Genomic DNA, 27,542 nt, shown 5'->3' with positions numbered 1-27,542 from the left:
AATTCATTACTTAGTGAGAAAAATACTTTGGAGTAAGCAATGGGACTACTGAGCAGAACGTCAGAGCAAAAGTCAAAGGAGAATTTTCTTTTTGTGCCATTACCATTTGCAACATAGAGTACCAATGAAAGGGAGGACCGATCATCAAGTACAAACTTTGAATTCTCTTATGGTCAAGAACCAGTCGTTGAAGGAGGAAGCCCCATACCAGTGCCAAGGAATGTGAATGATGATTGTGGTGAGGGACAAGAAAATGATGCTAGATTGCCATGGTTACAAACGGAGACAGATGAATGTATAGCGCAAACAGAATTGACGCTGCCTCAAGATGATCAGGGCTGGCCCGTTGCCTTGAGAAAGGGGTAGAGGAAGTGTGCCCAGTTTCCGCTATACCCAATGTCACACTTCATTCGTTACTCACATCTGTATGCATCCTATCATACTTTATTGCTAATATTGATGCAATATCTACACTTAGGACAGTGGAAGAAGCTGTAAGAAATTCAAAGTGGAAGGAGTCTTTGGATGTAGAGATGGATGCACTCATCAAGAATTACGCCTGGAAGATGTCCACCTTACCACCTGGGAAGAAAGCTGTGGGATGCAGGTGGGTATATACTATCAAATATAACGCAAAAGGTACTTTAGAAAGGTATAAAGCTCGATTGGTAGCCAAGGGATACACTCAATCATACGGGATTGACTATGGTGAGACGTTTGCTCCTGTAGAAAAATTGAAAAACATACGAATCCTAATTGTAGTTGTAGCCAACTTGAATCGGAAATTGTATCAGTATGATGTAAAAAATTCATTTCTGCATGGGGATCTAGATGAGGAGATCTATATGGAACTTCCTCTTGGATATTTATCAGTCACGATCCAGAGGACAAGTGTGCAAGTTGAAGAAAGCACTGTATGGACTGAAACAGTCCCCGAGAGCATGGTTTAGGAACTTCTCTCAGGCCATGGAATGTATGGGATATCTACCAAGTAAGGGAGATCATACCCTGTTTGTGAAGACTAGTGAAACTGGCAAAGTGGCTGCTTTACTTGTGTCTATATATGATATTGTGGTTACTGGTAATGATGAAGATGAGATAGTTGTGCTGGGCCAGAAACTTGGTCAAGCCTTTGACATCAAGTTCCTGGGACTGCTGCATTATTTTCTTGGTTTTGAAATTGCATATTCTCCTAATGGTATCTTCATTTCTCAAAGGAAATATGTATTGGATATTTTGAAAGAGATGGGCATGAGCAACTTCAAGCTGTCATCGATACCCATTGATGCTAACTACGTTGGGAATGTGTGAAGAAGCTGCTCCGGTGGATCGTGTACAATATCAAAAATTAATCGGTAAACTTATCTATCTCCAGCATTCTAGGCCAGATATATTTTTTTTCGTGGGACTTTTAAGTCAGTTCATGCATTGTCCAAGAGAACCAGACTTTTATAGTTTTCATATCTCTACATCTATCCATTGCCTCTATATTTTGGCCCACAACCTGATTTCACAACATTTGGTCATCCATTGATGCACTGCAAGATAAAAAACTTCACTATGGTCACACACACTACAAAAGAAATAATAGAGAGAGCGAGAGATAGACAGTGATAGAGGGAAAGACAGATATAAAAAGAGAAAAATGAATAGAGAGAGAGAGATAGAGAAAGAGAGAGGTATTTTAGAAGGTGGTGGGTGTGGAGATGGAAATCAGAGAAAATAATCAGGGGTCCGGCGGGTGGTGTCGGGCTCGATCTGGCGGGGGGCCGGCTCGAACTGGAGAAACTCTTGCTGCATGTTGTCTCCAATCTGTAGAATGGCGGCGGTGTTCCCGCACCGATAGCAGTAATTGGGGGCGCTGAACACTGTAACCACATTTTTTTCCTGCAAACCAAGTCACAGCCCATTTACTCAGCATTTTAGTCCAAGGGATGTGTTTCCACTCGTATAAAGTAGAGAAAGAGGAAGATGAAAAGAGAGAGAGAGTTAGAGAGAGAGAGAGAAAAAAAAAGAGGAAATAGAAGGAGAGATATAGAGAGAGAAAGAAAGAAAGGGAGAAAAAGGGGAAATAGAAAGAGATATATGAAGAGAGAGAGAGAGGGTTAGAGAGACAAAGAGAGAAAGAGAGAAAAAGGGGAAATAGAAAGAGATATATGAAGAGAGAGAGAGAGAGTTAGAGAGAAAGAGAGAAAAAGGGGAAATAGAAAGAGATATATGAAGAGAGAGAGAGAGAGTTAGAGAGAAAGAGAGAAAAAAGGGGAAATAGAAGGAGGTATACGAAGAGAGAGAGAGAGTTAGAGAGAGAAAGGGAGGAAAAGGGGAAATAGACGGAGAGATATATGAAAAGAGAGAGAGAGAATGGAAGATAGAGAAGGGGGCAGAAAGAAGAAGAGACAGAGAGAGGCAGATAAAGAGAGAGAAAGAGACACCAAGAGAAAGAAGAGAGAGGGTGCAGATAAAGAGAGAGAAAGAGACAGCAAGAGAAAGAAGAGAGGGAGGTGCAGATAAAGAGAGAGAAAGAGACAGCAAGAGAAAGAGAGAGAGAGAGAGAGAGAAGGAAATTGAAGAGAGAGGGAGAACGAGAAAGAGATACACAGAAAGAATCTCAGAGCTCAATTTTGTATAATGCAAATATAATAACTTTGATATCCCAAAAAACATGAAAGACAAATTGATCTCTCTCTCTCTGTGCTCTGCATATGAATCCAATTAACGGTATTTCAACATTAAAATGCAAATCTCCATGTCAAACTCCCTATGATGCAAACGAGGGAAAGCTCTCAAATCCCAAATTTATCAATGACGAATAAACTATTTTCCTTGGCTATATCTGAGCCCATTTCCCTTCTCTTTTCTTACCCTTCTCAAATGTGTTTTTCTTTCTCCTCTCTTCTCCTTTTTCTCTCTCTTCTGGAAAGGGTATGAATAAGTTGAGTGTCCAGGAATGAGGTTTCTACCAACCTGAGACCAGCTGAAGCCTTCCATAACAAGCTGATGAGCTCTGGAGATGAGAGAGAGGCCATTCGTGTGATTGAACTGAGCAGCAATGTCCTGGCCAAAAGTATAGCCCGCTCCCCGTGGAGATATACCCCACCCGCACCGGTCATCTGGATCAGACCACAGAAGGTCGCACATTGGCCCTTCGTGCGGGACCTAAATAAAAACATCAAGAGAGAGAGAGAGGTCAGGGTGAGGAAAGCTCTGCCTTCCATAAAAAAACTGCTATACTTGTTAAGAAACTGAAAGGAAGAAAAAATTGAAAAATAAAGGAAATCTCGGAGATTGATATTAGAATATATGAGAGGCTCTTTTGGTGTGTTTGGAAAAAATGGAGATGAAGAAATGGAGTTCATGCTCAAGGTTGGCCCAAATGTATACATATATAGCAATGTTCCGTGAATAATGTCAGTAAAAATGGTGACACATGAGACTGGAACCATGAGACAGTGGCATTATAGAAGACAGGAATTATAACTGGGGTTCTCATTCTGACGGATGTCTTTGGATATGTGTCAGTATAGATGTCGCCACACATAGACATGATGATTACATGGATGTACATGATCACTAGTTTTGACAGATATTGGCCTTCTTTTGAATTGGATTTTGTATCCTGTGAAAGTGCCTATGGGAATGTTTGTCCTCTATCAATAGAAACCAATCATTCTTTCCCATCAATGAGAATTGCATCTGTAACACTGTCAGGATATCAGAAGGATATAAGATGGCAGAGGTTCTCTTCACCCCCGCTCTAACCGTCGACCACAGTGAGGGCAAAATTAGAGAAAATTCCTTCTTTAAAGGACAACGGAATGACATCTGATAAAGAGAGAATTCATGACGAAAAACAAAAAATCATAATACAAGGTGTTACTGAGGTGTCTTAAGTTCATCATGTTTCTTATTCTTTAAGTAGCCCAAATGTGTAATGGGCTACATATAACGGAGACCCAATTAAAGTTTTTTAATGTTTTATTTCTTCACGTGGGTACTACTTTATTGGCCCCATACCACTAACAATTAACCCGTCTTTAAACCTGTCTAGTTCATGTATTGACAAAGTCCTTGATAAGAGCCTTCCCCGGCATTACATGGAGGAACGAAGGAAAAAAGTCAGCACCGCATGTTCAAGCAACACGTCAGAACTAGACTCAGGCAGGAATTCCGGGTTATGAATATCATTTCAAACAATGGAGAGAGGGCATGAAGTTTTTTGGAAGAAACTCATCGCATCTGAGGCGGGGCGAGCAAGGAGATTCTCCTTTCACAGCGAGGGGGGAAGTTCCTCTTCTCTATCTTTACCCTCCGTACTTATTGGTATTCTTGTTCACATTGGTGTCATTCCTCTTTTCTCTATCAAAGTTGGTCCTTTCTTGAATCAGATTGCCCCTTCTGGATATTATTTGATCTTGCGATCACAAATCACAGAAGTTCCGGGAGGAGGCACCATATTGGAGTTTCATCCTCAGATGTCATATCAGTAATCTTTGGCCAAACCCTAAAAGAAGCAAGGGAGGCTTGGAACTGGACAACTGATGAAATGGGGCATAACAACATTTTGGTCAATCATCCGCCACAGAGTCTGCAGTTTTGTTCCATTTCAGACCAGTGGGTAGGATGGAATAGATAGTGGTACATGAAGATCTCAAGTCTCATACACTCCAGAACTTGGTCTCTTCTCCAGGATCAAGCATTGTTCCTCTCTCTTCCTTTTCAATGCTAGTTGGGTAGTGGAAGGATCCTGACATCCAGCTGAGGGAGTAAGTATTTACCAATCCTGTAAACTTCTAGAGTTGTCTCTCATTGGGAGAGGTTTGGGGATCATCCGCAGCAGCTGACGAAGTCCGATCTGGGTCGTCAGGAGTTCAATCATCCTTCAGGAGAGTCCGTCTATTATTCTCCCTTTGTTCTTCGATCTCTATTCTTCTATCGAACATTTGTAGTAGTTGAATTGTCTCAAAGATCCGTCAATTGCCGTCAATTTGTTGGATACATTTAAAATCTACATCTTATATTGAAGGATCTATCTTGCATCTTAACAGTATCCACGTGAAATCTTAAATCAGAAGAACACCGTATGTAAAGAAAATTTTAAAGTAGACTGTGTTCCATCTAAACCGTACCTCTTGAACTCGATCGAGAGAACGGATATTATCCAAGGTATCAAGTGATGGTGAAAGACCTCCATGGAGGCAGAATATCTGTGTGACATTATCATCATCACAACATGTTCAGCATCAAGAAATAAGAGAACAAAAATTGTACCAATTTTGAAGACGATGGAGAGCCACAAACCTGGCCTTCGATGAGTGCCGTGAGCGGAGATAATCAAAGAGATCAGTAAAATATTTCCAAACGTTTGCATTCCCGTATTTTCTCAAACATTCATCATAGAACCCATACCTGTGACCATGGGAGGCGCCTCAAAAATTGAAAGAAAGAAAACATGAAATAATGATTTTTAAAAAAAACTGACACTCTAAGGTCAGAGAATGGTACTAGGAAACTTCATATTTACTCATTTTTAGCTTATCGGAACTGGAAATATAGAAAAGGTTGTTAGACATCTTACACTTGGGTTATTTGACGGCTCTCATGATTCCCCCTTAAAATTGTGATTCTTTCTCTGTAACGAACTTTAAGGGCTACCAAAAGAGTGACTGTCTCGACAGAATAATATCCGCGATCTGCAACAGTGATGAAACTTCAAGTGAGCAGATGAGGGACAATATCACTGAATTAAGACAAGATCGCCCTCAGAAGATAGATCCTTGAAATACCGACGCACACATCAAGGCAGTGACATTGCGAGATTATATACTAATAGTAAATGATAAGTAACCGCATTGTTGAAGGTTAACTTAAGTAAACATGTTATGAATTAATGCATGGTGAGGTGACTCCTTGAAGATGTGGCATGAGTGAAGAATTCCAAAAGAATGCGGAACAAGTTATCTGCATGACAAAGGATCTTTAAAGAGCTTTGGCCCAAAGTACATTGCCATTCATTCAGAGGAATCAGCCATAAACAAATGAAAAAAAATTCGTCAAAATTACCCTAGTCTCCACTGAAACCACCCACCTGAACTAGGCAATCATTATAAAGACAGCCAATGTGTTTTCAGAATGAGAAAGCACCCCCAAAATATTTGGAATCATGACACTTATCATGTGGAACATTTCTAGCATTCTAGATTACTTCCTTAAATAAGATGGATATCATGGAAATAGAAAAAAATCAAAAAACAAAAAACAATTGAGATAACTTTAAAGTCAGAAACTGTCAGAACAGTCGATATTGTCTGAGTTTAGAAGTAACAATTAATTAGAGGCGGCACTTGACAAATAATGGATCTTACAAGAAACACTACTTCAAGAAACCTGAATTTCCTCTTTTCCACAATTTAAGAACGGTTGAATTCAGTGAGATGTTTATGGAAGAAGTCATATATCAGATTGTGTGAGTAGTAGATATAGAGGATGGGTAATGTCCGAGATAGATATGCAAGAAGTGCTGAACAAATTGGCAGCCTCTTCTCTGATCTGGAGGATCTCCTGCTCCCCCTGAGACTGGCTCGTCTTCTTGAAAGAGAAGTGAATCAATACCGGTAAAATGATCCTTCTTCCTTTATTTATAGGATTCACCACCTCCTATTCTGAAGAGATGCATGTGGACTCCAATGCAAGAGCAGGCTCTGATGTGTTTGCCAAGTGGCACCTTCTTCTTCTCTATTTATGATAGGTCATAGGTAGGACCCTAACATTGCTTCTGTGCCCGAAGAGTAATTGGTTTCCCAAGTGGTGACATCATGACATTGCTTCTTCCTAACATTGCTTCTTTTTGGTGACATCATGATTCTTTCAGGTTTCTTCCAATTCGGGAAGGTACCTCCATTTCACAAGGAGCTGGAGGCCATCCCTGATGAATTGATGGGAAAGGATAGATTCAGATGTACCTGCCATTCCCATTCGCCAGATAGATTAGCAGGCATAGTCAAAATCACGGAATAATCTCCACAATTCGCGTAATTTTTAAATGTGTAAGACTGGAAAGATCTTGGCAGAGGCGGGTAGAAGAGGAGAAACATTAAGTACCATTCCGAACTCCTGTTGGTTACTTCTATTTGACCATTTGTTTCTGGGTGGTAAGATGAGCTGAAACGTATTGTGGTCCCTTGCTTATGTAACTACTTCCAGAAAAAGCTGATAAAAATGCAATCTTACAGTTTACATTAAGGAATACTTGAGCAATATCTTTATCTGAGAATGGATGATTGATTGCTACAGAGTACGGTTACTTGCTGAGTTAGTCAACTACAACCAATACTGCATTCTACCCGCTGGAATCACGTAATCCTTCTAGAAAAACCCAAGGATACACCTTTCCATATTTTTTCAGGAATAGATTATGGCTCTGAAAGGCCAGCAGGATTCAAGGTAGAGTTCTTGTGCGTTAGGCAGATATGGCAAGCTGAGGCATGTCCTTTGACTTGTTGTTTCATATCTTGCCAGTGGATGATTTGTTGTTTCAGTATCGGCCAGTTTTGCATGACATTATATTCTGTCTGCATCAGTGGATATTCCAAGTGTCAATACTCAGTGTCCTAAAAGGTACATTCAATCTTGGAGGAAACTACACCTTTTAATGTTTATTCACAACTGTAAACCCTAGAGGGTCTGGGGGAGACGAGAGGTTGAAGGAGAATAGAATGTAATGACATAATGAATGAGAGTTACAAGAGGGGTATATATACCCTTAAGAGATAGAATAGAGAATAGGGCTAATGGGCTTATAGAACAGGGCCCATTAGCCCATAGAGGACATGTCTCACTAACAGCCCCCCGCAAGCGAAGTGTGGATATCGTCCATACCGAGCTTGGATACTGCACGCTGCAAGAGAGGCCTGGATAGGCCCTTGGTAAGCACATCAGCAGCTTGATCAGAGGAAGCAACAAAATCAAGGTCAAAGATGCCCTCGTCAACCCGCTCCTTGAAGAAGTAGCGGTCACGTTCCATGTGCTTGATCTTTCCCTGCTGGCCCGGATTCTTGGCCAGTGCAATTGCCGACTTGTTGTCACAGAAGAAGTGAATCGGGCCGGCATACTCAACCCGTAGGTCATGGAGTATCCCATAGATCCACTGAGCCTCCGAGGCCCCATCAGCAAGCGCTCGGTACTCGGCTTCGGCACTAGAGCGGGACACTTTGTCCTGCTTGCTGCTTTTCCAACTAACCAGGCTGCCGAAGACGAAGGTGCAGTACCCGGTCGTGGAGCGATAATCAACAAGGGACCCCCCGAAGTCTGCATCGGTGTAGACCTTCACCGTCCGGTCCGAGCTGCAAGGAAAGAGTACACCCTTCCCTGGACAGCCCTTCAGATACGCAAGTACCCGAGTGACCGCCTGGCGATGAATGGCGTGTGGATCATGCATGAACTGGCTCAGGAGGTTGACGGCGAAGCTGATGTCGGGCCGAGTGTGCGTCAAGTAGATCAATTTTCCCACAATCTGCTGGTACTCATAGTGATCCACTGGAGGCGAGTCCTCCCCCTTCCCCAATTTTACGTTAGGGTCGAGGGGAGTGCTGGCTGGCGCGCACTCCGTCATGCCGGTCAAAGTCAACAAGTCCATGCAGTACTTCTGCTGGGAGACGAAGATACCCCGAGGGGAGTAAGCAACTTCAAGGCCAAGGAAGTACCGAAGTTGGCCCAAGGCCTTGATCTCGAACTCCTTAGCCAAAGCGGCAGCAAGACGTGTAGTTTCGACCATATCAGACCCCGTCAGTAGCATATCATCCACATAGATAGCAAGAATGGAGACACCACCGGACGAATGCCGGAAAAACATGGTGGCATCCCCATTACTCTGGGTGTATCCCTCAGCCTTCATGACAGAGGCGAAGCGACCGAACCACATCCGTGGGGACTGTTTCAGTCCATAGATAGACTTACGCAGTCGACAGACGGTGCCCGGCAGGCCGAGAGGATAGCCCGGAGGCTGCTGCATGTAGACCTCTTCAGTCAGATCCCCGTGCAGGAAGGCGTTCTTCACATCGAACTGTCGAATTACCCACTGGAAGTGAGCCGCCAATGCCAAGAGAAGACGGATAGTCTCCATCTTCGCCACCGGAGAAAAGGTCTCGAAGTAGTCGACGCCATAAGCTTGGGTGAACCCCCGAGCCACAAGTCGAGATTTGTGACGCTCGAGTGTCCCATCTGCATGGTGCTTCTTAGCGTGGACCCACTTGCACCCCACCGCCTTCTTTCCAGGAGGAAGAGGGACGATATCCCAGGTACGATTCTTGAGCAAGGACTGCATCTCCTCGTCCATCGCCGCTTTCCAATGAGGAGAAGCGATAACATCGGTGATGCGGCGAGGGATGGGATCCGATTCGATGCGGGAAAGAAACAGCCGGTAGGGGGCACTCAGCCGTGCGAGAGATACATTATGAGACATGGGATAAAGGGGAGTGCGGGTGCACTTGCGAACCCCTTTGCGAAGGGCGATGGGCCAGCCAAGATGATCATCATTGCCATCGGAGGAAGGAGGTCCATCGCCGGAAGAAGAGAGAGCGGAAGCCTGAGTAGGAGGAAAATCAGGAGAACAGTCATGAAAAGAATCCTCGTCGGGAGTCGGCAATGACTCGCCGAGAGGAGAGGAAGTGTCAACCATCGGAGAGGAAGAGGCCTCAGGAGGAGACCAAGAGGGAGCGACATCGAAGTCGGGAATAGGAGGTGCTGGAAGAACCTCAAGAGATGACGAAGAGGGGACTGGAGGGTCAAAGGAAGATAGATCATGAGACGATGACACGGTCGGAGCAGTGGGCTCCGCGGATGGAACCGGTTCCAAGTGAGGAACCGAAGGATCCTCATCCAACGGAAGGCGGGGTGAGGAAGAATAATCTCAAAAGTAGGGCTCGTACTCGGCAAAGGTAACATTCGCCGAAACGAAGAACCGCCTGGAAGGCGGATGATAGCACCGACACCCTTTCTGGAGAGTCGAGTACCCCACAAACACACACCGTAGAGCTTTAGCATCCAGCTTTGTCAAGGTCGGTGAAGTATCGTGGACGTACGCCGTGCATCCGAATACCCGTGGAAGAAGGCCGGTCTTCAATGGAACCCCCGGGAACGCCGCACCGAGACGGTCAAGAGGCGTAGCAAAGTCGAGGGATTGGGATGGGAGGCGATTGATGAGATGGGTGCTCGTCAAAATCGCCTCACCCCAATATGTCCACGGAACCGTATAATTCTCCAAGAGTGTCCGAGCGGTCGAGGTCACATAGCCGATCCGCCTTTCTGCCATACCGTTCTGCTCCGGTGTAGCAACACATGAGGACCCATGCAAGATCCCTCTTTCCGCAAAGAACGCATCGAGGTCGGCATTGAAGAAGTCACGGGCGTTGTCCGACCGGAAGCGCTGAATGCCACGACCAAACTGGGTCTGGATCATGGCACAAAAATGTCGGACAGACCCTGACACATCGGACTTGGCCCGAAGTAGATACGTCCACGTGCACCGGGTGGCCTCGTCAACAAAAATCAGAAAGTACCGATGGCCCTGCAGGCTCGGTTTGGGGGCCGGTCCCCAGACATCGCTGTGAATGCGGAGGAGTGGCATCGAGGTATGAGACTGAGATGAGGGAAAAGACGACCGGCGGTGTTTAGCCAACTGACAAGCCTTACACACAATAGTCTTCGGGTCCAAACCCACAAACAAAGTCAGAAACAAACGCTTTAAAATAGCAAATGACGGATGCCTGAGGCGCTGATGCGGCAGATGTAGTCGACCCCTCCGCTGCTCATCGGCCAGCCGAAGACTGGGCTGCACCCGGAAGCACTACGAGGTCCCCCCATCGTCCAGCAGCAGCAACCCGTGCTCGCGTCTAATCGGTGTAGTTCTCCCCACCTTGTTAGACAGAGACATTCTGTCAGGTGTCAGGTGAAAAGAACAAGACACAGAATCAACAAGACGCTGAGGGGACATCAAAATGGCTCGCAGCAACGGAACATGCAGAACCCCTTGAACCACTCCCAGACCATCGATGTAGACTGCCCCAATACCCGCCACGGGAAGACGTCCACCACCCGCAGTAAGAGCAGTGCGGCCCCCACCATGTCGCTCGTACGAGACAAACCGGTGGTTGAAGGGGGTCATATGTTCCGTTGCCCCCGAGTCAATTACCCAAGTCGTATCCGCAACCAGGGGAGCCGTAAAGGCGGTATGACCACAGTACCACTCCGTAGTGGGTAGGGTAGAGCACGCACCAAAGAAAGACGAGGAGGGCACCGAGGTGGATGTCTGAAGAGCAGAGAGCTGGGACGTGAGCCGAGCAAGCTCGGCCTGCACACGATCAAACTGTTCTGCCGTAACATGCTGAGAAGCACCGGAAGTAGACTGAGCAAGCAAAGCCGACTCTTTCTTCTTCTTCTTCTTCTGTTCAGCGAAGTACTTCTTCCGACAGTGGGATTCCACATGACCGATCTTGCTACAGTAGGAACAGACCGGGGCAGCGCCTTCCTGGGTCGATGCAGGGGTGGAGGAGGGCCGAGAGAGGAGGGCCATCGAATCCCGTGGATCCTCGGAAGCTTGACGGCCAAACTTCAGGATATGACTCTCCTCTTCTTGAAGCTCTTTCACCAGCTCGGAAATGGTGGGCAGACCCTCCGTGCGGTACATGGCAGCGCGTCGGATGTGCTCATATTCTCGATTCAGCCCCCTGATGAAGCCCAGCAAGCGAAGACGTAGCGTATGTTGATACATTAGGCTGGAGGTGTTCGGAGGGAGGTAGTGATCAACCTCATCCCAGATGCGTTTGTGGGCCAGGGCATACTCCATAATGGACATGGATCCCTGGCGGAGGGAATATGCCTGGCCCACTAAGTCAAGGAGACGCCAATTGTCCCCATCTTTGCCGCAAAAGAGGTTTGCTTGATCCCAAAAACCCTTGACCGTGGCCTGGTGAGGAAATGTGTCCGCAAAGTCCGGAGTAAGGGTGTGAAGGCGAAGCCAATTTAAGATAAAGTGCTCCTCCGCATCCCAGGCAGCATAGTGAGGGTGGGAGGTCGAAAGAGCTGGAGCCGTGCAATGCTTGAAGAGTTGTCGAGCTCTCAGCGTAGACTCGACGAAGCGGCTCCATTTCAGAACATTGGGCCCGGAAAGACGCCCCGCGTCGGGTGGATGCGGTAGGGGATTAACCACTTTATGGGAAAGCGGCTTTTCGAGGAAGTCGGCGTCAGAGAATTCGTCGGGCGTGATGGTGGCAGCAGACTTGTCATCAGCCATGGCTTGGACAGACGGTTTCGACACACAGCAGACGGCTCACTGGGCAGTCGACGACACCAGATCTTCAGCAGAGCCGTGCAATGCTCGGGATGTTGCGGTTCCACCTGCGCGGTCAGGTGGCGGGGGTCGAGGGGGCAGCGCCCCCCGCGGGGTACGGGGCGGAGCCCCGAAACCTAGACGAAATCGGAGAAGCCGCGCCACGAAATCTAGACGAAATCGCAGAAGCAAAGTGTTAGTCTGTGCGCTACGGGCGGCGCGGACGGCGGCCAGCGGGCTGCTAGCTGGGCAAACGGCGGCCTGCGGGCGTAATGCACAGCAGATGGATGCACAGCAGAGGTCGGACAGCTAGCCGCGCGGACTGCTGGCTGCGGGCGGACAGTTGCGCGGACGGCTGCCTGCGGGCGGACGGCGTCGCGAACGGCTGGCTGTGCGAACTGCTGTCTGCGGGCGGACGGCTGGGCGGACGGCTGCCTGTGGGCAGACGTCCGCGCGGACTGTTGCCTGCAGGCGGATGGCTGCGCGGAAGTTGCGGCGCGCGGACTGCTGTCTGCGGGCGGACGGCCGCGCGGACTGTTGCCTGCGGGTGGACGGCCGCGCAGAAGCTGCGGCGCGCGGACTGCTGTCTGCGGGCGGACGGCCGCGCGGACTGTTGCCTGCGGGTGGACGGCCGCGCGGAAGCTGCGGCGCGCGGACTGCTGTCTGCGGGCGGACGGCAAGGGGGCGCGGCCAACAGCAGCTGCGCGCGGCGACAAGGGGCGGCACGCGCGGCTTCCTGATGTCGGCACGCGCGGCTAGGGCTGCGCGAACTGCTACCTGCGGGCGGCGGTCTGTGTGCGGCTAGGGCTGCACACAGGCTGGAAGGCGAACACGACTAGAGTCGTGTACCCGGAGGATGATGTCAAGTCCTTCACTAGGATCAAGAGCTTGAGCTTTGATACCATGTAAACCCTAGAGGGTCTGGGGGAGAAGAGAGGTTGAAGGAGAATAGAATGTAATGACATAATGAATGAGAGTTACAAGAGGGGTATATATACCCTTAAGAGATAGAATAGAGAATAGGGCTAATGGGCTTATAGAACAGGGCCCATTAGCCCATAGAGGACATGTCTCACTAACAACCACAGATTATTTTGAAGGATATCCAGAGCCCTTTTTAAATGCACTTCATGATCCTCCGAAAATTTGCTATACAGCAGTATATCATTAAAGAATACCAAAACCAAACCAGCACAAATAATAGTTGAAAATGGAGTTCAGCAATGCTTGAAATATTGCTGGGCCTGAAGAAAGACCGAAAGGCATGACGGTGAACTCATAGTATCCTTGATGGGTTGTAAAAGCTATCTTGGGGATAGCTTCTCCATTCATATATATTTGACACAATCCAGATTTTAGATCTAGTTTCGTAAAGATAGTTACTCCATGCAGTTCCTCCAATAGCTCATCCATGATAGGAATTGGGAATCCATTGGGAATGGTGATTCTGTACAATGCATGATATTCTAAATATGTCCACCAATCTCCCCTCCTTTTTTAATCAGCAAGGCTGGGCTGGAAAAAAGACACGATAAAGGCCAAATAACATGAGAATCAAGGAGTTCCTAGGTCAAGCCGCCTTACTCATTATTATGCATGAGTGAGTAGTGGTACGGTATGATACTTACTAGTTTAGGCCTCGCGAATATGTGGATGTTATGGTTATGTGATTGCTTGAATGGATAAACCAGGGATGAATCAAAGACGCCATCAGAATTGCCTTTTCCTTTTACTAATATCTCTTGAGCTTGTCAAGATGCTCATAATTCACTAGGCCAGAACTTTTGGTCTGCTTGCCACTAATAGAGACAGTCATTCCAAAGAATTTTGGGGGTCAAGTGATTGTAATCCGAGTAAAACCCATTAAAAAATTTGAGCCACTGAACACCAAGTACTGCATAAAATCCCCAAGTGATATCAGTAGGAAATCCCGCTAGATAGTAAGCCCTTGCATCTATGAAGGAATATGTAAAGAGATACCTTGTGATGATCTAAGATATCCATCTCCCGACATCACATCAAATATAGGTTCATCAAGCACTAGAATGGAAAATGAAGGCAAGATGTGTGGGTTAACGAAATTTTGGGTAGTACCACCGTCTATCAGTAACATGACTAGGGGCCGTAAATACTGCACCACGTTTTTAAAGAACCTGCGGAAAAGGTCATTAAGCTAGCCTTAGGGTTAACTCTAGCCAAAAATAGTATTCCTTTGTAATCAGCTAGTCATCAATTTAAATCGGGCCATCAAAGTCTTCCACTAAATCATGCGTTATCTGCCTCCCCGATTAAAATCAATTGAAATTTTCTTGCATCGATGTCCTAGAGTACACAGTCTCTTGTTCTTCCTCTGCTGGAAATCCACATCCATAATTCTCAAATTCCGTCTTCTTGTGTTTGTGTCATGATTTAGCGGGCATGGAAATTGAGACAAATGAGCCAGAAAATTTGCATATGAAAGAAGAGTTTTTCAGCCTTTATAGAATATGCCTAGATCTGCGTCAGCTCTAATAGATAAAGCCATCATATCCTACATATTATTGGGTGCTCCTGTTAAAACTTCATCTCTAATCTTGGGGAATAAACCTTGGAAGTAAGCACTTTCCTTGATCTTATCTACCACAAAAGGAGGCGGCAAAACCATTGTTTCAAGTTCCGCTCAGCAATCATGAAAGGATGTCTTTTCATTGATTTATGAATGGGTGGACATACCATACAGGTCTATGAACCGAGTTTTGAAACCTGCCCAGGCAGTTGTGCCAAATTGCACTTCTGCATATTGAAACCATGTCAATGCTGGTTTGTCCATGTTGAGTGCTATCAGATGCCTTTTGTCTTTGCCTGGCAGATGATGCAGGTAAAAGAAGAACTCCGTGCGCCTAAGCCAGGACTCAGGTTGGGAAACCCCAAAATAGGTAGATCTCTGCATTAATCAAGATTCCATTTCTAACCTTCTTTCTTGAACTTTCTGGTCAGCCATGGGTCTTCGAAACTCCAGATCAACATCTTCTTAGGTAGTAGAAGCAGATATTGAGGCTTTGTTCTTCACACGAGCTGATATGGCAGCCATTTCTTGCATCAAGTGTTCAAGAACCTGATATGCTCGGGCATCAAGTGTATCAAAGGAAACGCCAGGAGACGGTTATAAATAGCCTAGCGGAAAGTAAAGGAGACAGCCAGTCAGTTGAGGGTTCGTTTATTTCTTCTCCTCTCCTTTTCCCTCTCTCATTTACTCACCCCCCTTTCAGTAACCTAATCGGCCCCTTTCCTTGCTTTCCCAGGTGGTCGCTCCGACAGGACTCCTCTTCAGGTGAGCTGCTCATCGTTCTTTGGAAGACCTCCGTCCATTCTATATCCGTCTACTCATCCTCTATCTTCTCCTCTCATTTTCTCTCCCGTGTTACTTGGAACCTGCCAGTACTCTTCTATGAAAGAGGACGTCTCCCTTTTATATGCTGTTGCAAGCATTCTTCTCTTTTGATATCCCTTCAGTTGGTGGGGGGAATGCATCAGAACCTTCCTACACCTCTTCTGATATGTGGCGCCTTACCAGTTCTTCAACTTTTTTCCATGTCTGACAAGTTGAATGGAGGATAGAGCAGCTCTGATACCAAAATGATAGGATCCGTGATCATATAAGAAACGCCACTTCAAGAAACCGGCATTTCCTCTTTTCCACAATTCATGAACCGTAGAGATCCTTGCTATGTTTGTAGAAGAAATAGTAGATCAGATTGTGCGAAAAGTCAAGCTAGAAGATAGGAAATGTCAGCGCTAGAGATGAGATAGGAGAGGAGCGCTGGCCTAATTGGTCAACTCTTCTCCCTGAGTTAGAGGATCTCCTGCTCCTTTCCCAAGACTGGCTCTTCTTCTTGCCATTCATTTGATCCTTCTTTTATTTATAGGATTCCCCCCTCCACCTATCGTGAAGAGACACCTGTATACTATGATGCACTTGCAGGCTCTGATGCATTTGACAAATGGTGTCTAAACTCAAATATTGCTTATGACAGCTCCAAAACTCTAATCGTAATCATCAGCAATTCTATTGAAATCGGTAGCGATGTTTTCATAATTATCAATGAAATGCTGATGAAGAAACAGAGAAAAAAATTACTTTCAAGAGAAGGACGTTTTTGGTTGATGGAAAGAAACGCGAACAAAGGCGTAATTTTTTGCCTCGTTTTTTCAACTATTCAATCTTAACCATTAAAAGAACTGGAAAAATGTGAGAGAAATAAAGATTTAACGATAATTAGTAGAAAGGCTCTGAGATGACATCCGCCTGAGCATTAATACAGCCTCGTCAAACCCCATGGAGATCATTTCGAGAAAGAAATAAATAAATTTTGGTAATGCGCCAAGGCAACAGGTTAATTAAAGTAAGTCTACCCACACTTTCATGTATCACGGTTGTTTCATAATTCCTTCATGGAAAATTTTCTTCCAAACGTGTAAGAGTATGAGACAATGACAGTTAACCGAAGGATGAAGAACTCACAGTACCAGTTTTGATGTTCTCTCATCGTGGACTAACATATTCCTGGGGGAACAAACGAGAATAATTCTTACGTGAGTCTAAAAATTTGAGACTAATCAGACCGTTAAACAAGCCTTTGTACCTCGTATTGGACCAGGACTAATGCGGCTCAATACTCACCTGCATAGATCACTTATAACCAAATAGACAAGTGGAATGGTTTTTGTTTATCTTCTTCTTACGGTGTGTTCCGCCCTTTATCTCTCTCTGTGCGATCCAAGCCTCTGGCACAATAATATTTTCATCTTGCTTGCATCTGTTTTCACGCTTGGAAAATTTTTAGTCCTACACGAATTCATATGTCCCAACAAAAGCTCTAGTCTCGTGGGAATGAATAGGCTCTTTACATTCAACTAGAAATCAACACCTCAAAAGGAATTGCATTCCCTCTGAAGAAAGGGTGAAAACAGAAGTGGAAAAAGAAACAAAGGCCGGAAGCCCAACATCCTGTGGTTAAAAAGATGATGGAAGAAAGTTTACAAGGAAGAAGTCGCCCTGACTTCAACAAATCGATCACCACCATTGACCCGTGCATAATTTTGGCATTTCTCGTATTTACCACTCCAAAAACTTAATTAAAATGATGTAAAAGAACAGCTTTCACCTACCAGCAATACCCCAAATAATTAAAATCTCCAAACGCTAAAATTTTAGTTCCCCACTAGAGCAAGGACAACGCATGCTTAATGATGGATAGAAGTGCAAGCAGATGTTATTGGCATTTACCACTTGACAATTCCTTCACTAACATTGAAGTAACGGAAGGTCACTCTATGAGAGATTTATCGCATTACAATCACGCAAATGCTTAGAAGCAAAAAAATGAAAACAAAAGGATCAAAAGTGATTTAAAGATTCTTTCCAGGCCTCTGATTCGAATGACAAACAGTGAATACCAATAAAAGAGGACAACGAGAACGATGTAAGATGCCCAACAATAAAAATTAAGCAACCATTAGAACGAGAAACTTTGAACGCTTCTTACGCGAATTCATGTGCTAACATAAGCTCTAGTCTGTAGTCTCGTGGGGATGAATAGGCTCTTTACATTCAACTAGAAATCAAAACCTCAAAAGGAATTGCATTCTCTCTGAAGAAAGGGTGAAACAGAAGTGGAAAAAGAAACAAAGGCCAGAAGACCCTCCAGAGGTCTTCTGGAGAGACATGCTGATATCAACCCTCTAGAGGTCAACGCAGTCTTGGGGTCAGTTGGGTCAAACCCTCTGGAACATCTCTTATCGGGTCAACCCGAGGAGCAGCAGAAACCCCAACATCCTCATTCCCAGATGATCCCAGGATCTAGAGAGAGAGATGCAGATGAAACATAAAGCTAGAAAGAGACATGCTGATATCAACGAGTCAAGAAGGCTCAAAGCCCAACAAGAATCCCCTCCTGAGGTCAACGCAATCTCGGGCTCAGCCAGGTCAAACTCTCTAGAGCATCTCTTCTGGGGTGAACCCTAGCAGAAGCAGAAACCCCAACATCCTCATTCTCAGAAGATCCCAAGATCTAGAGAGAGAGATGCAGATGAAACATAAAGCTAGAAAGAGACATGCAGATTTCAGAAAGAGTCAGGATGGCTTAAACCCCAACAAACATCCCCTCCAGAAGTCAACGCAGTCTCGTTCGCAGTCAGCCATACACTTTCCGGAGCATCTCCTCTCAGGTCAACCCCAGCATTCTCATTCTCAGATGATCCCAAGATCTAGAGAGAGATGCAGATGAAACATAAACCTAGAGAGAGACATGCCAATTTCAACGGGGCTGACTTTCATCCTTGGAGGAAGCCGGCTGGTCTGATTCAGCAAGCAGACGCCGGAGTTGCTTGTCCTCCAAGTGTTGCTACGAAAAAGCCCAGAAAGACGAGTGTAAGAGAAGGGGCTCACAGCGAGTAGAGAGAGAAGAGGAGGCTCACAGCGAGACAGGCCCGGTACTTGTCCCACTCGGCGACGCACTCCTCCTTCTGCCATTGGCCCTTTGAGAACTTCTCCGAGTACCATCTGCAACCGCGGAAGGGCATATCAAACAAGCAACTGAGGAATGGGTAGAGAGAGAAAGAAGAGAGAGATAATAGAGGACCGGTTGAAGCAGTCGTGGTATTCTGCGCGGAGCTGGGAGCAAGGAGGAGCGTGGGAGGATTTGTTCTTCATGCCCATGCCCGGAAGAAAGCAATAGAGAGAGAGAGAGATTGAGGGAAGATCGCCTATTGAAGACAAAAAGGTACTTGTTACTCTCTCGTATTTTATTGTTCTTTTTCGGTGTTGTCTGGAGAAGGAATTAGTTTAATCCATCAATCTCTGTTCGAAGATTTTTCATTTCCAGTATTTCTACCTAGGGTTTGATGGCCTGTCCTCATCCAGTAATGTTTTTTTTACAAAATAATAAACTCTTTCAGGCATGGAAGACGAAGAAAAAAAGGTGGAAAAAGAGAATAAGAAGAAAATTTTTTGACCCTATTTGTACCTTACCCAGTGGAGTACTTCATATCTCTTCTTACTATGTCTTCATTGGCGGTATTATCTAACATTTACCTTCTAATAGCTGTTTAATGTTATCTTTCTGAATTAATCCATCAAATTGTTCCGATGTATATTTCCAATGCTGTTTTACTCTTTCATTTATTTTTTTATCTTCAATGTTAAACACCATTTCCTACCTCTTATTACTGTCCTCGGTTGCTCGTTCGGGTATTTCTATTGATTTGATATGCAATATTAACTTCAAGAGTATGATCAGAACCGTTGACATGGTGCATGGTATCTACCTCCCCAGCCAGCGAATAAAGCACCAGATTTTGCAAACAGAATATTCATATTCACGAAGAATTTAGAAATATAAGGATTTTAGAAGTTTTTGGTTATAAGGATTTTTCTCTGAGTGATGCAGGACAGACGTCTAAACATCGTCCCGTCGTCACCGTGTATGATGGCTCGGCGACGATAAATAATAAAGTATCGGATAACGGCGGTGTCGTCGTCCGACGGTTAGCCTAACGGCTATGTAACTACGATGTGAGATGAAGGTCCTGCGCGTCGTACGTGCAGGCTCCGACTCGAGGGAGGCGCCGAGCTCCTACCTTGAACGGGTCGCCGAGTGACGGCGACGGTGGCCCCTCGAACCTCGTCGGAGCGACGAGGACGTCTACTGCCGAACGGAATCAATCCGTTGGGCTCGCACGTAACGGTCGTACTCGTCCGTTCCGGTAAGACACTCAAAGACGTAGTTTCTCTCTTGTTTAACGTCACTCACCTACCTAGCCCGAGCGCGGTGGAGTCGGAACAAAAATACACTGCAAAGAGTTAATAAACAAGCGTCGGAGAGTACGGCGTACCTCGACGACGGGCTTGTAGTGCGGTGATTCGTCGATGGCCGGTGTCGAAGTGGGTTGGATGAGGGGCGCCGGAGAGGTCACGGCGGCTCGACGTGCAGCGATAGGTGCCAGAGCTTGTTGTAAAGGGTGGTCGTAGAGGAGTCGATCGTAAGAGACGTCTCGAGCGGCCCAGCGATATTGCACTCGGGGGCGCGGCGAGAGCGTCTCGGACGTCCCGGGTATACGCGGTGGCGTCGCGGGATTGGGCGGAGTGGTTGTGCGGGTAGAGACCGCCTCGGGCGGCTGGCGCACAAACGAAGCGTCGGCGCGATGTGGAAGACTGTGGACGGCGCAGGCAGTGCGCGCGGCAAGTTGCGGGAGATGCGCGCGGTGCGGCACGGACGGACAACGAAGGCGCGGGCGGCGCGAGCGCGGACGGCGTGGGGCGGCGCGGGCGGCGCGGGCGAAGGCGCACGGCGCGGGCGACGCGGCTCGACGACGCGGGCGCGGCAGGGCGAATGCCGCGGTCGGCGGCGGCGCAGCGGCGGTCGCGCGAGCGTGGCGCGGGCGGCGCGGCGGCGGGCGGCGCGAGCGCGGACGGCGCGTGCGCGGTCCGCGCGGATGCGGACGGCGCGGCGCGCGAGGTCTGCCGGCGTTGCGGCGGCGTCGTTCGTGACGACGAGCGGCGGCGGCGATGGCGAGCGGCGGAGGCGGCGGCGTTCGCGACGGCGAGCGGCTGCGGCGGCGGGCGGTCCCTCTTCCTCCTCCTTCCCCTCTTCCTCTCCTTCTTCCTCTTCCCTTCTCCTTCTTCTCCTCTCCTTCCTTCTCCTTCTGTTCTTCTCAAACGAGGAAGGAGACCAGACGGGTGTTCGATGAATTGCCTGAAAGAACCCTAGGGCGCCCTCTCTTCCCTTATAACGGGGAGAAGAGTTGGGCCCTAAGTGGGCCATAACGGGTCCAGTTGGAGAGCCCTTATAAATGGGCTCCCCTTTACAAACACAGATGAGCATAAAAAGGGAAATAAAGGGAAATAAGGGGAGAAATGAAGAAGAAGGAGAGGAAACAAGGGGAAGAGGGGTGGATAGAGACCCATCCCCTCGACAGAAAAGCAACGAAAGATGACCGTCGCGGGTGCGACGAAACACGGGGAAACGGGCGAATGAGAACAGGGTAAGAAGCAAAAACACAAGACGAAGATAAACGGAAAACGGGGAAGATAACCGGAGCAAGATCACCCGGCCTTCAACGTCGCGGGCGCGAGGCGCAGATGACGTCGAAGACGATCCTCGTTGGCGTGCACCATCACTGAGTTTTTATTTACAATTCGACAAGGAAAAGGACTTTAATATCATACCAATATTGATGATGAGCTGAGGTAAGTTGAAGGTCTTCAGGTAGCCTGAAGAAGAGTCACTAGCCTCGTGCTGCGACCATATTCAAAGAGAACCCAGAGAGGAGATCCTGGACCAATGATATCACAGGGCCATAGACCTTGAAGGTTTGAATGACGAAATATAATTGGTCAACAAGTAAAGACCTTGAAGGCTATATTTTGCTCTTGACCCTTTTTGAGATTTAGGGTTCAGGGTTTAGGGTTTAGGGTTCCTCTCCTCGGGGTTATCTTTGATCCTGATCAGTGGGATGGCCAGAAGCTTAAGGTTCCTCGGGACCTCAAAACTGTAGTTCCTTGGCAATCGCACAAGAAAAACCTTTGTGCATTCCTGCAGAGGTAGAAGCGATCGTTACAGAAGAAACCTGATGTCGATGATTAACATCAAATTAACTTTATATGACGGGTTAAATGAACGAGTTGAATAACATGGTTTCCTCCCTCTCTTTATAAGACCCATTCGGGACACCGAACCTGTTTGACCATAAGCTGGGTGTGTAGTTTTAGCATGGAAGTGATTATAGCGTAAAAGGAAGAATTCAAGATTATCAGGAAAAAGAATTGTCTTGGATTATAGACAGGAGTGTATCCTGGATAATTGAGGATACGAGGAATACAGTCATTAGCATACTTAGGGTAATGAGGGAAATAATCAGATACTACTTATATTTAGAGATGACACGACTGGTTGGGTGTTTAGGGAAATGCGGAAAAAGTCTAGCTTAGCTCTGTTAATTAGCTCAAACATGTGACTAATATACCAACTTAAGGATGATAGAGACAGGAGGATATTTTTCGAGTAATTATCAAATATAATCAACTTTAGAATTTTTTTCGGGATAGTAATTGATTCTAGAGTATGGAGATATTCCACTCACCTTAGGGATTTGCTCACATGTACAATGAGAATGCGCAGACCCATATAAGTCACTCCAACAAAATCCAAGGTACTCTGGGGTCTGGATTTTCAAAGAAAACCGTTTAGGAAATCAAAAGAGTCTGCTTCAAATCCTTTTTCAAAAAAAAAAAGACTGCTTCAGATCAAAGAAGCAAAAACATGGCTCAGCGTTAACCTGATTGTCTTCTTGACCAGTGATATTGAAGGCCAGTTTGCGCAATAGTTTCCTCTTCAGTTCCTCGACATCTATATCGTTTGCTAAATATTTTGAACTCCGCAATAGAAAGTCGTGTGAACAATCTGTATTGATGGATGAATGAAGGAGAAAATACAAACCCGTCTCGCCAGGTCTTAATCTTCCCCCAGGAAGCTGAAAGGAGGAGTTCCTCACGTGTAAGAGGAGAGCATGAGGCTCGCCAAACAGCTCAACCTGAATTCATTGTAAGATAAATTGGAGAACCCGATATGATCCACCGCTCCTCGGCTTTCTAAAAATTCACTCATAGTTGATAATGATAATCATTCCACAAACACAAATTTAATAATTCAAGTATGATGACAGAAATGTTCTCATGAAGCTCCCACTCGATTTTGGTTGGGAAAATCGGATGGGTCGAGCGGTTGCGGGTCAAGTGGGCTCATAATACACCTAATTACATCAATTTTAGTACACATTATATATTAATATAGCAATTATTACTGTGCGACGGCATTGGGAGTCTAACCCAACCCTTTGAACTGTCGGTTGACCAGGCTGGGTAACCCAACCGAACCTTCCTCCTTTGCCCTATAACTAGTTGTTACAACGGATCCTAAGCACAACTTTTCCATTCACAGAGAGATCCAATCATGAAAATAAATGCAATATAAGTTGATCTACGACATATGCAATATAAGTTGATCTGAAGCAACCTGTCTGCCACGCCGAAAAACCCACCCTCTTTACGGCGGGTTGGGTTAGTCTAACCAACGTTCGGGTCATCTGATCAGACATCACACCCAAACCGCATCCCAAATTATGATAGCTGGTCGACAAAGATAACAATCTTTCAATCAGGCCACGCATGAAGATTTAGATTCCAATGTCAACATGATACATTTCTAGAAACATCACATGTGGCAGGTGATGGTTTCCACATTACTTCATATTCAATAATCTGGAGAAAATTCTGTGCCTTCTCACTTTGAGAAGAGTTTCTAGATTTTAAATTTCAAAAATATGCGCTACCTTTTATTTCCAAAGATCAAATCACATCGGTAAATCCATATTTTAGCATTATTTCATACTTCCAAAAAAAACAAATATTGCTACAACAATGATCCGATCAGTGCTTTGAAGTAGAGCAGAAACAATCAAGATTTCTTCCTTGGCTATTAAACGTAAGGAAAAAGCAGCAAAAAACGGGTAAGATGACTTACGAGAAGAACTCCCCCAACGCTAGTTCGTAGTCTACGATCCGAATAGCTGCAAAAGCGGAGAAAAAAAAGCTAATTAGCAATTGAAAAATCGTTAATACGATGCAACCAAACGTCATACGAAGATGTTCTTCCGTTTGAATCATCTTTCTTCTCCAGAATTGCTTCACCAGAATCGAAGATGTAATGATTCAGAGAGTGCACATCGACGCTCCAACTAGTTCGTATTGTTCCACTGTTCCCGAGTTGAATCTCCAGTCCCATCTAGATTCAAATCGCAGCGAACGAGGGAGAAACCCTAATTTTTTTTCTTATACGACGATAAATCCGATCGACCGTGTAGAAGCGATGAATCAAACGAAGAATGCGATCATCAGAGTAGTGGAGAAGATGACGATCTCCAGAAGGGCGGGTGAAATCGCTGAAGACTCCGCTCGTTGGATTGTTCGCCTTCTCACCCATAGAAGAGAGTTGTGTAGGAATTGATATAACTTATGTGATTTGAATCTGAATTAAGTGTTTATGGAGTAGGACGAAGATCGTCATCCGTAATCTGTCATCGTCATTGTCTTTAGGGAACTGATGTGGCTGATGACTGGTGTGTGATGTCTAGTTCGTCACATCTATAGTGCACGGTCGTCCAGGACGGGGATGATGTATGGGACACGACAAATTTTAGATGTTCGTCCAAATCTTCCCGTCCTATGTTCCAATTTTTAGAAGTCCGTCCGAATCGTCCCGTCCAAAGTTCGTCCCATCCCAAATATTTTTGTCTACGTCCTGTCCCGTCTGGAAACCATCCCGTTCAAGTCATTCTCTTCCCACAGAATTCCAGCTGGAGCACTCTGGTGGATACTTGACTCCCACAGGACACAGAAACTGTCCCGTCCGCCGTCCAAGACCCCCGACAAGATGGTTATTTCGTCCATGGACAAAACAATTGTCCCGTTTGGAGACCAGCGGACGATTCTTTGTCCCGTCAATTGTCTGAACTCCCAGACGGGATGATTTTTTCGTCCACAGAAAAAATTACATCCTACCCTCAGCGCATGTTTTTGACAAAATTAGTCATGTTTTCCTCACACATCACTCAATCCTTTGCCTCAGGCAAAAAGTGGAGAATGTGATGGTACAAACTACATTTTAGACAAAGAACGTTGGTTTTAGACTTTGTTTCGTTATTGTATGGGTTGCATGCGCGAGTAAATTCATGAGCATTCTTGAATAGCCTATTTGAAAAGGCTTCGGCTTTCACAATGAATGTCATGGTGGAACGTATTATCTCTTAGAACTGAGGTTTATTCTTTTTTACGGAGGTACGGAACTAGAAATTTCCTTACCTATACAAGTTCTAACTGATCAGTCATGCTTCATTGACTTCATAACATTCATCTTCATCTTCATTTTGGAACCTACTCATAAACTCGTCCCTCCCAATACACAAAAATAAAGTTGGCTTGACGAGAATTAGGAAGCGGGAGTCTAAACTTTACATGTTTAATTTTATAATTCCATTTTTCTCTCAGTCTGCCTCTCCGTCTCCCTCTCTCTCTAAATCCCTCTTTCTCTCTCTTCGACTCCCTCTATCTTGGACTCCCTTTCTCTCGATCTCTCTCTCTGACTCCCTCTCTCTATGTCTCTCTCTCCATCTCTCTCTCTACATTTCTCTCTCTGACTTCCTCTCTCTATGTCTCTCTCTCTGACTCCCTCTCTCTACGTCTCTCTCTCCATCTCTCTCTGACTCTCTCTCTCTGACTTCCTCTCTCTATGTCTCTCTCTCTGACTCCCTCTCTCTACGTCTCTCTCTCTGCATCCCTCTCTTTACGTCTCTCTCTGACTCCCTCTCTCTAGGTCTCTCTCTCTCCATCTCACACACTTTCTCTCTCCCGCCCTCTCCCTCTCCCTCCATCTCTCCCTCTCTCTCTCTCTGATTCCCTGTGTCTAGGTCTCTCTCTCCATCTCTCTCTCCCCCCTCTCCCTATCTCCCTCTCTTTCTCTCTAACTCCCTCTCTCCCTCTCTCCCTCTTTCTTTCTCTCTCCCCTCTCTCTCCCTATCTCCCTCTCCTCTCTAACTCTCACTCTCCCTCTTTCTCTCTCTCCCCCCTCTGTCTCCCTCTCTCCCTATTTCTCTCTCTCCCTTCGTCTCCCTGTCTCCCTATTTCTCTCTCTATCCTCTCTCTCCCTCTCTTTCTCTCTAACACCCTCTCTCCCTCTTTCTCTCTCTCTCTGACTCCCTCTCTCTACGTCTCTCTCTCCATCTTTCTCTCTTTCTCTCTCTCCCCCCTCTCTCTCTCTCCCTCTCTCCCTCTCTCTCTAAATCTCTCTCTTCCCATCTCTCTCCCTCTCCCTCTGTTTCTCCCTCTATCTCTCTCTCCCTCTCTCTCTCTCTCTCTCTCTCTCTCTTTCTCCTGGCCTCCCTCTCTCTCCCTCTCCCTCTCTTTCTCCCTCTATCTCTCTCTTTCTCCTGGACTCACTCTCTCTTTCAAATTCCCTCTCTCCCTGTCTCCCTCTCTCTCTTTGTCTCCCTCTTTCCCTCAAAATCTCCTTTCGGTTTTCCTCTCTCACTCAAACACTCTCTCTCTCCCTCTCTAGATCGAACTTCCCCGCTCTCTCAATTTCTGTCCCTATCTCAAACTCCACCTCTCTCTATGTCATTGTCTCTCTTTCTCTCTTGGAATCCTCTCTCTCTCTCAAATTCCCTCTGGCTATTTGGCTCTCACTCTCTTTCTTTCTCTCTGGTTCTCTCTCTCTCTTTCTTTCTCTTGGGCTCCCTCTCTCTGTGTCTTTCTCTTTCTCTCAAAATCTCCCTCTTGGTCTCTTTCTCTCTCAGGCTCTCTCTCTTTCTCCCTCTCTATATCAAACTTACCCTCTCACTCAATTTCTGTCTCTATCTTGAACTCCCCCTCTCTCAATTTCCTCTCTCTCTCCAACTCATTCTCTTTCTTGGTTTCTCTCTCTAGCTCTCTCCCCATCTCCTTCTCTCTCTCCCTCCCTTTCTCTCTCCGACTAACTCTATTTGACTCCTATGAAATCAAATGATTTACTTCTCAAGCTTTGCAAAACATTTAAGGGAATCAGAACAGACACACCTTTGACTTTGTGTAAGGTTCCAACGTATGCGACATTCTTGCACAAACACACGTGTGCTAATTATGGGGACATGTTCGTGTGCTGGACTCATGATTGGAGATTGGCTTCTTAAGTATGACACTACGAACATGCACTATAGGTGGTGATACATGATCCTGATCTTCAAAGTCATCGCCCTTATGGTGCGATGACTTTGAAGATCGTCTGAGCTCACGTGCGCGTGCTCGTCTGAGCTCACGTGCAATGGATCAGGGGAGGCTCGTGCGTGTTGGGCGCGCGAGCCGCCAAGAGCGCATGTGCTCATGGGATGTGCATGCTGGGTGGCAGTGCCGCGACGCTGCGCGTGGAGTTGTGGGGGTGAGCCGCAATGTTGCGTGTGCAGGGCATGGGGCGAGAGACATTCCACCAGGAGACTACAGCATCGGCGCACAGAGAGCGCCGAGATGGCTGAGGGTGTGTGGCACCCCGCAGGTAGTGTTGGGCGTGCTATACCCAGTTTGAGGTGCCGAGCACAACGGTGTCACACGGACCGCATGTGGAGTGTTGAGACCGTTGCGCGGTGCGGTGAACCCCTA

At 46.3% G+C, this 27,542-nt stretch overlaps 1 protein-coding gene, 1 long non-coding RNA gene and 1 pseudogene across 3 annotated transcripts; 1 reads left to right on the top strand and 2 right to left on the bottom strand.

The window, feature by feature from the left end:
* Positions 1-1,508: 1,508 nt before the first annotated feature.
* LOC144709909 (serine/threonine-protein phosphatase PP2A-2 catalytic subunit-like) lies at positions 1,509-20,649 on the bottom strand (annotated as a pseudogene). The gene is made up of 9 exons (XR_013583147.1): positions 20,195-20,649; positions 18,943-19,066; positions 18,779-18,863; positions 18,633-18,705; positions 5,576-5,690; positions 5,299-5,406; positions 5,127-5,204; positions 2,965-3,156; positions 1,509-1,887 (listed from the first exon to the last, which is right to left on the bottom strand). The product of XR_013583147.1 is annotated as a serine/threonine-protein phosphatase PP2A-2 catalytic subunit-like (transcript).
* On the top strand, positions 18,944-19,433 carry LOC144709910 (uncharacterized). Its single transcript, XR_013583148.1, has 2 exons — positions 18,944-19,083; positions 19,259-19,433. It is a non-coding gene; the product is annotated as an uncharacterized LOC144709910 (long non-coding RNA).
* Positions 20,650-21,261: 612 nt separating the features above from the next.
* LOC144709102 (pre-mRNA cleavage factor Im 25 kDa subunit 1-like) lies at positions 21,262-24,141 on the bottom strand. Its single transcript, XM_078582504.1, has 7 exons — positions 23,999-24,141; positions 23,881-23,926; positions 22,798-22,891; positions 22,637-22,707; positions 22,442-22,522; positions 21,786-21,894; positions 21,262-21,666 (listed from the first exon to the last, which is right to left on the bottom strand). Exons 1-7 carry the CDS (start codon positions 24,139-24,141, stop codon positions 21,587-21,589), a joined length of 624 nt encoding a protein of 207 aa, XP_078438630.1. The 3' UTR covers positions 21,262-21,586.
* Positions 24,142-27,542: the final 3,401 nt, after the last annotated feature.

Source organism: Wolffia australiana, chromosome 11, assembly GCF_029677425.1.
Source record: "Wolffia australiana isolate 7733 chromosome 11, ASM2967742v1".
NCBI lineage: Eukaryota > Viridiplantae > Streptophyta > Magnoliopsida > Alismatales > Araceae > Wolffia > Wolffia australiana.
This window is presented reverse-complemented; position numbering and strand designations above follow the sequence as displayed.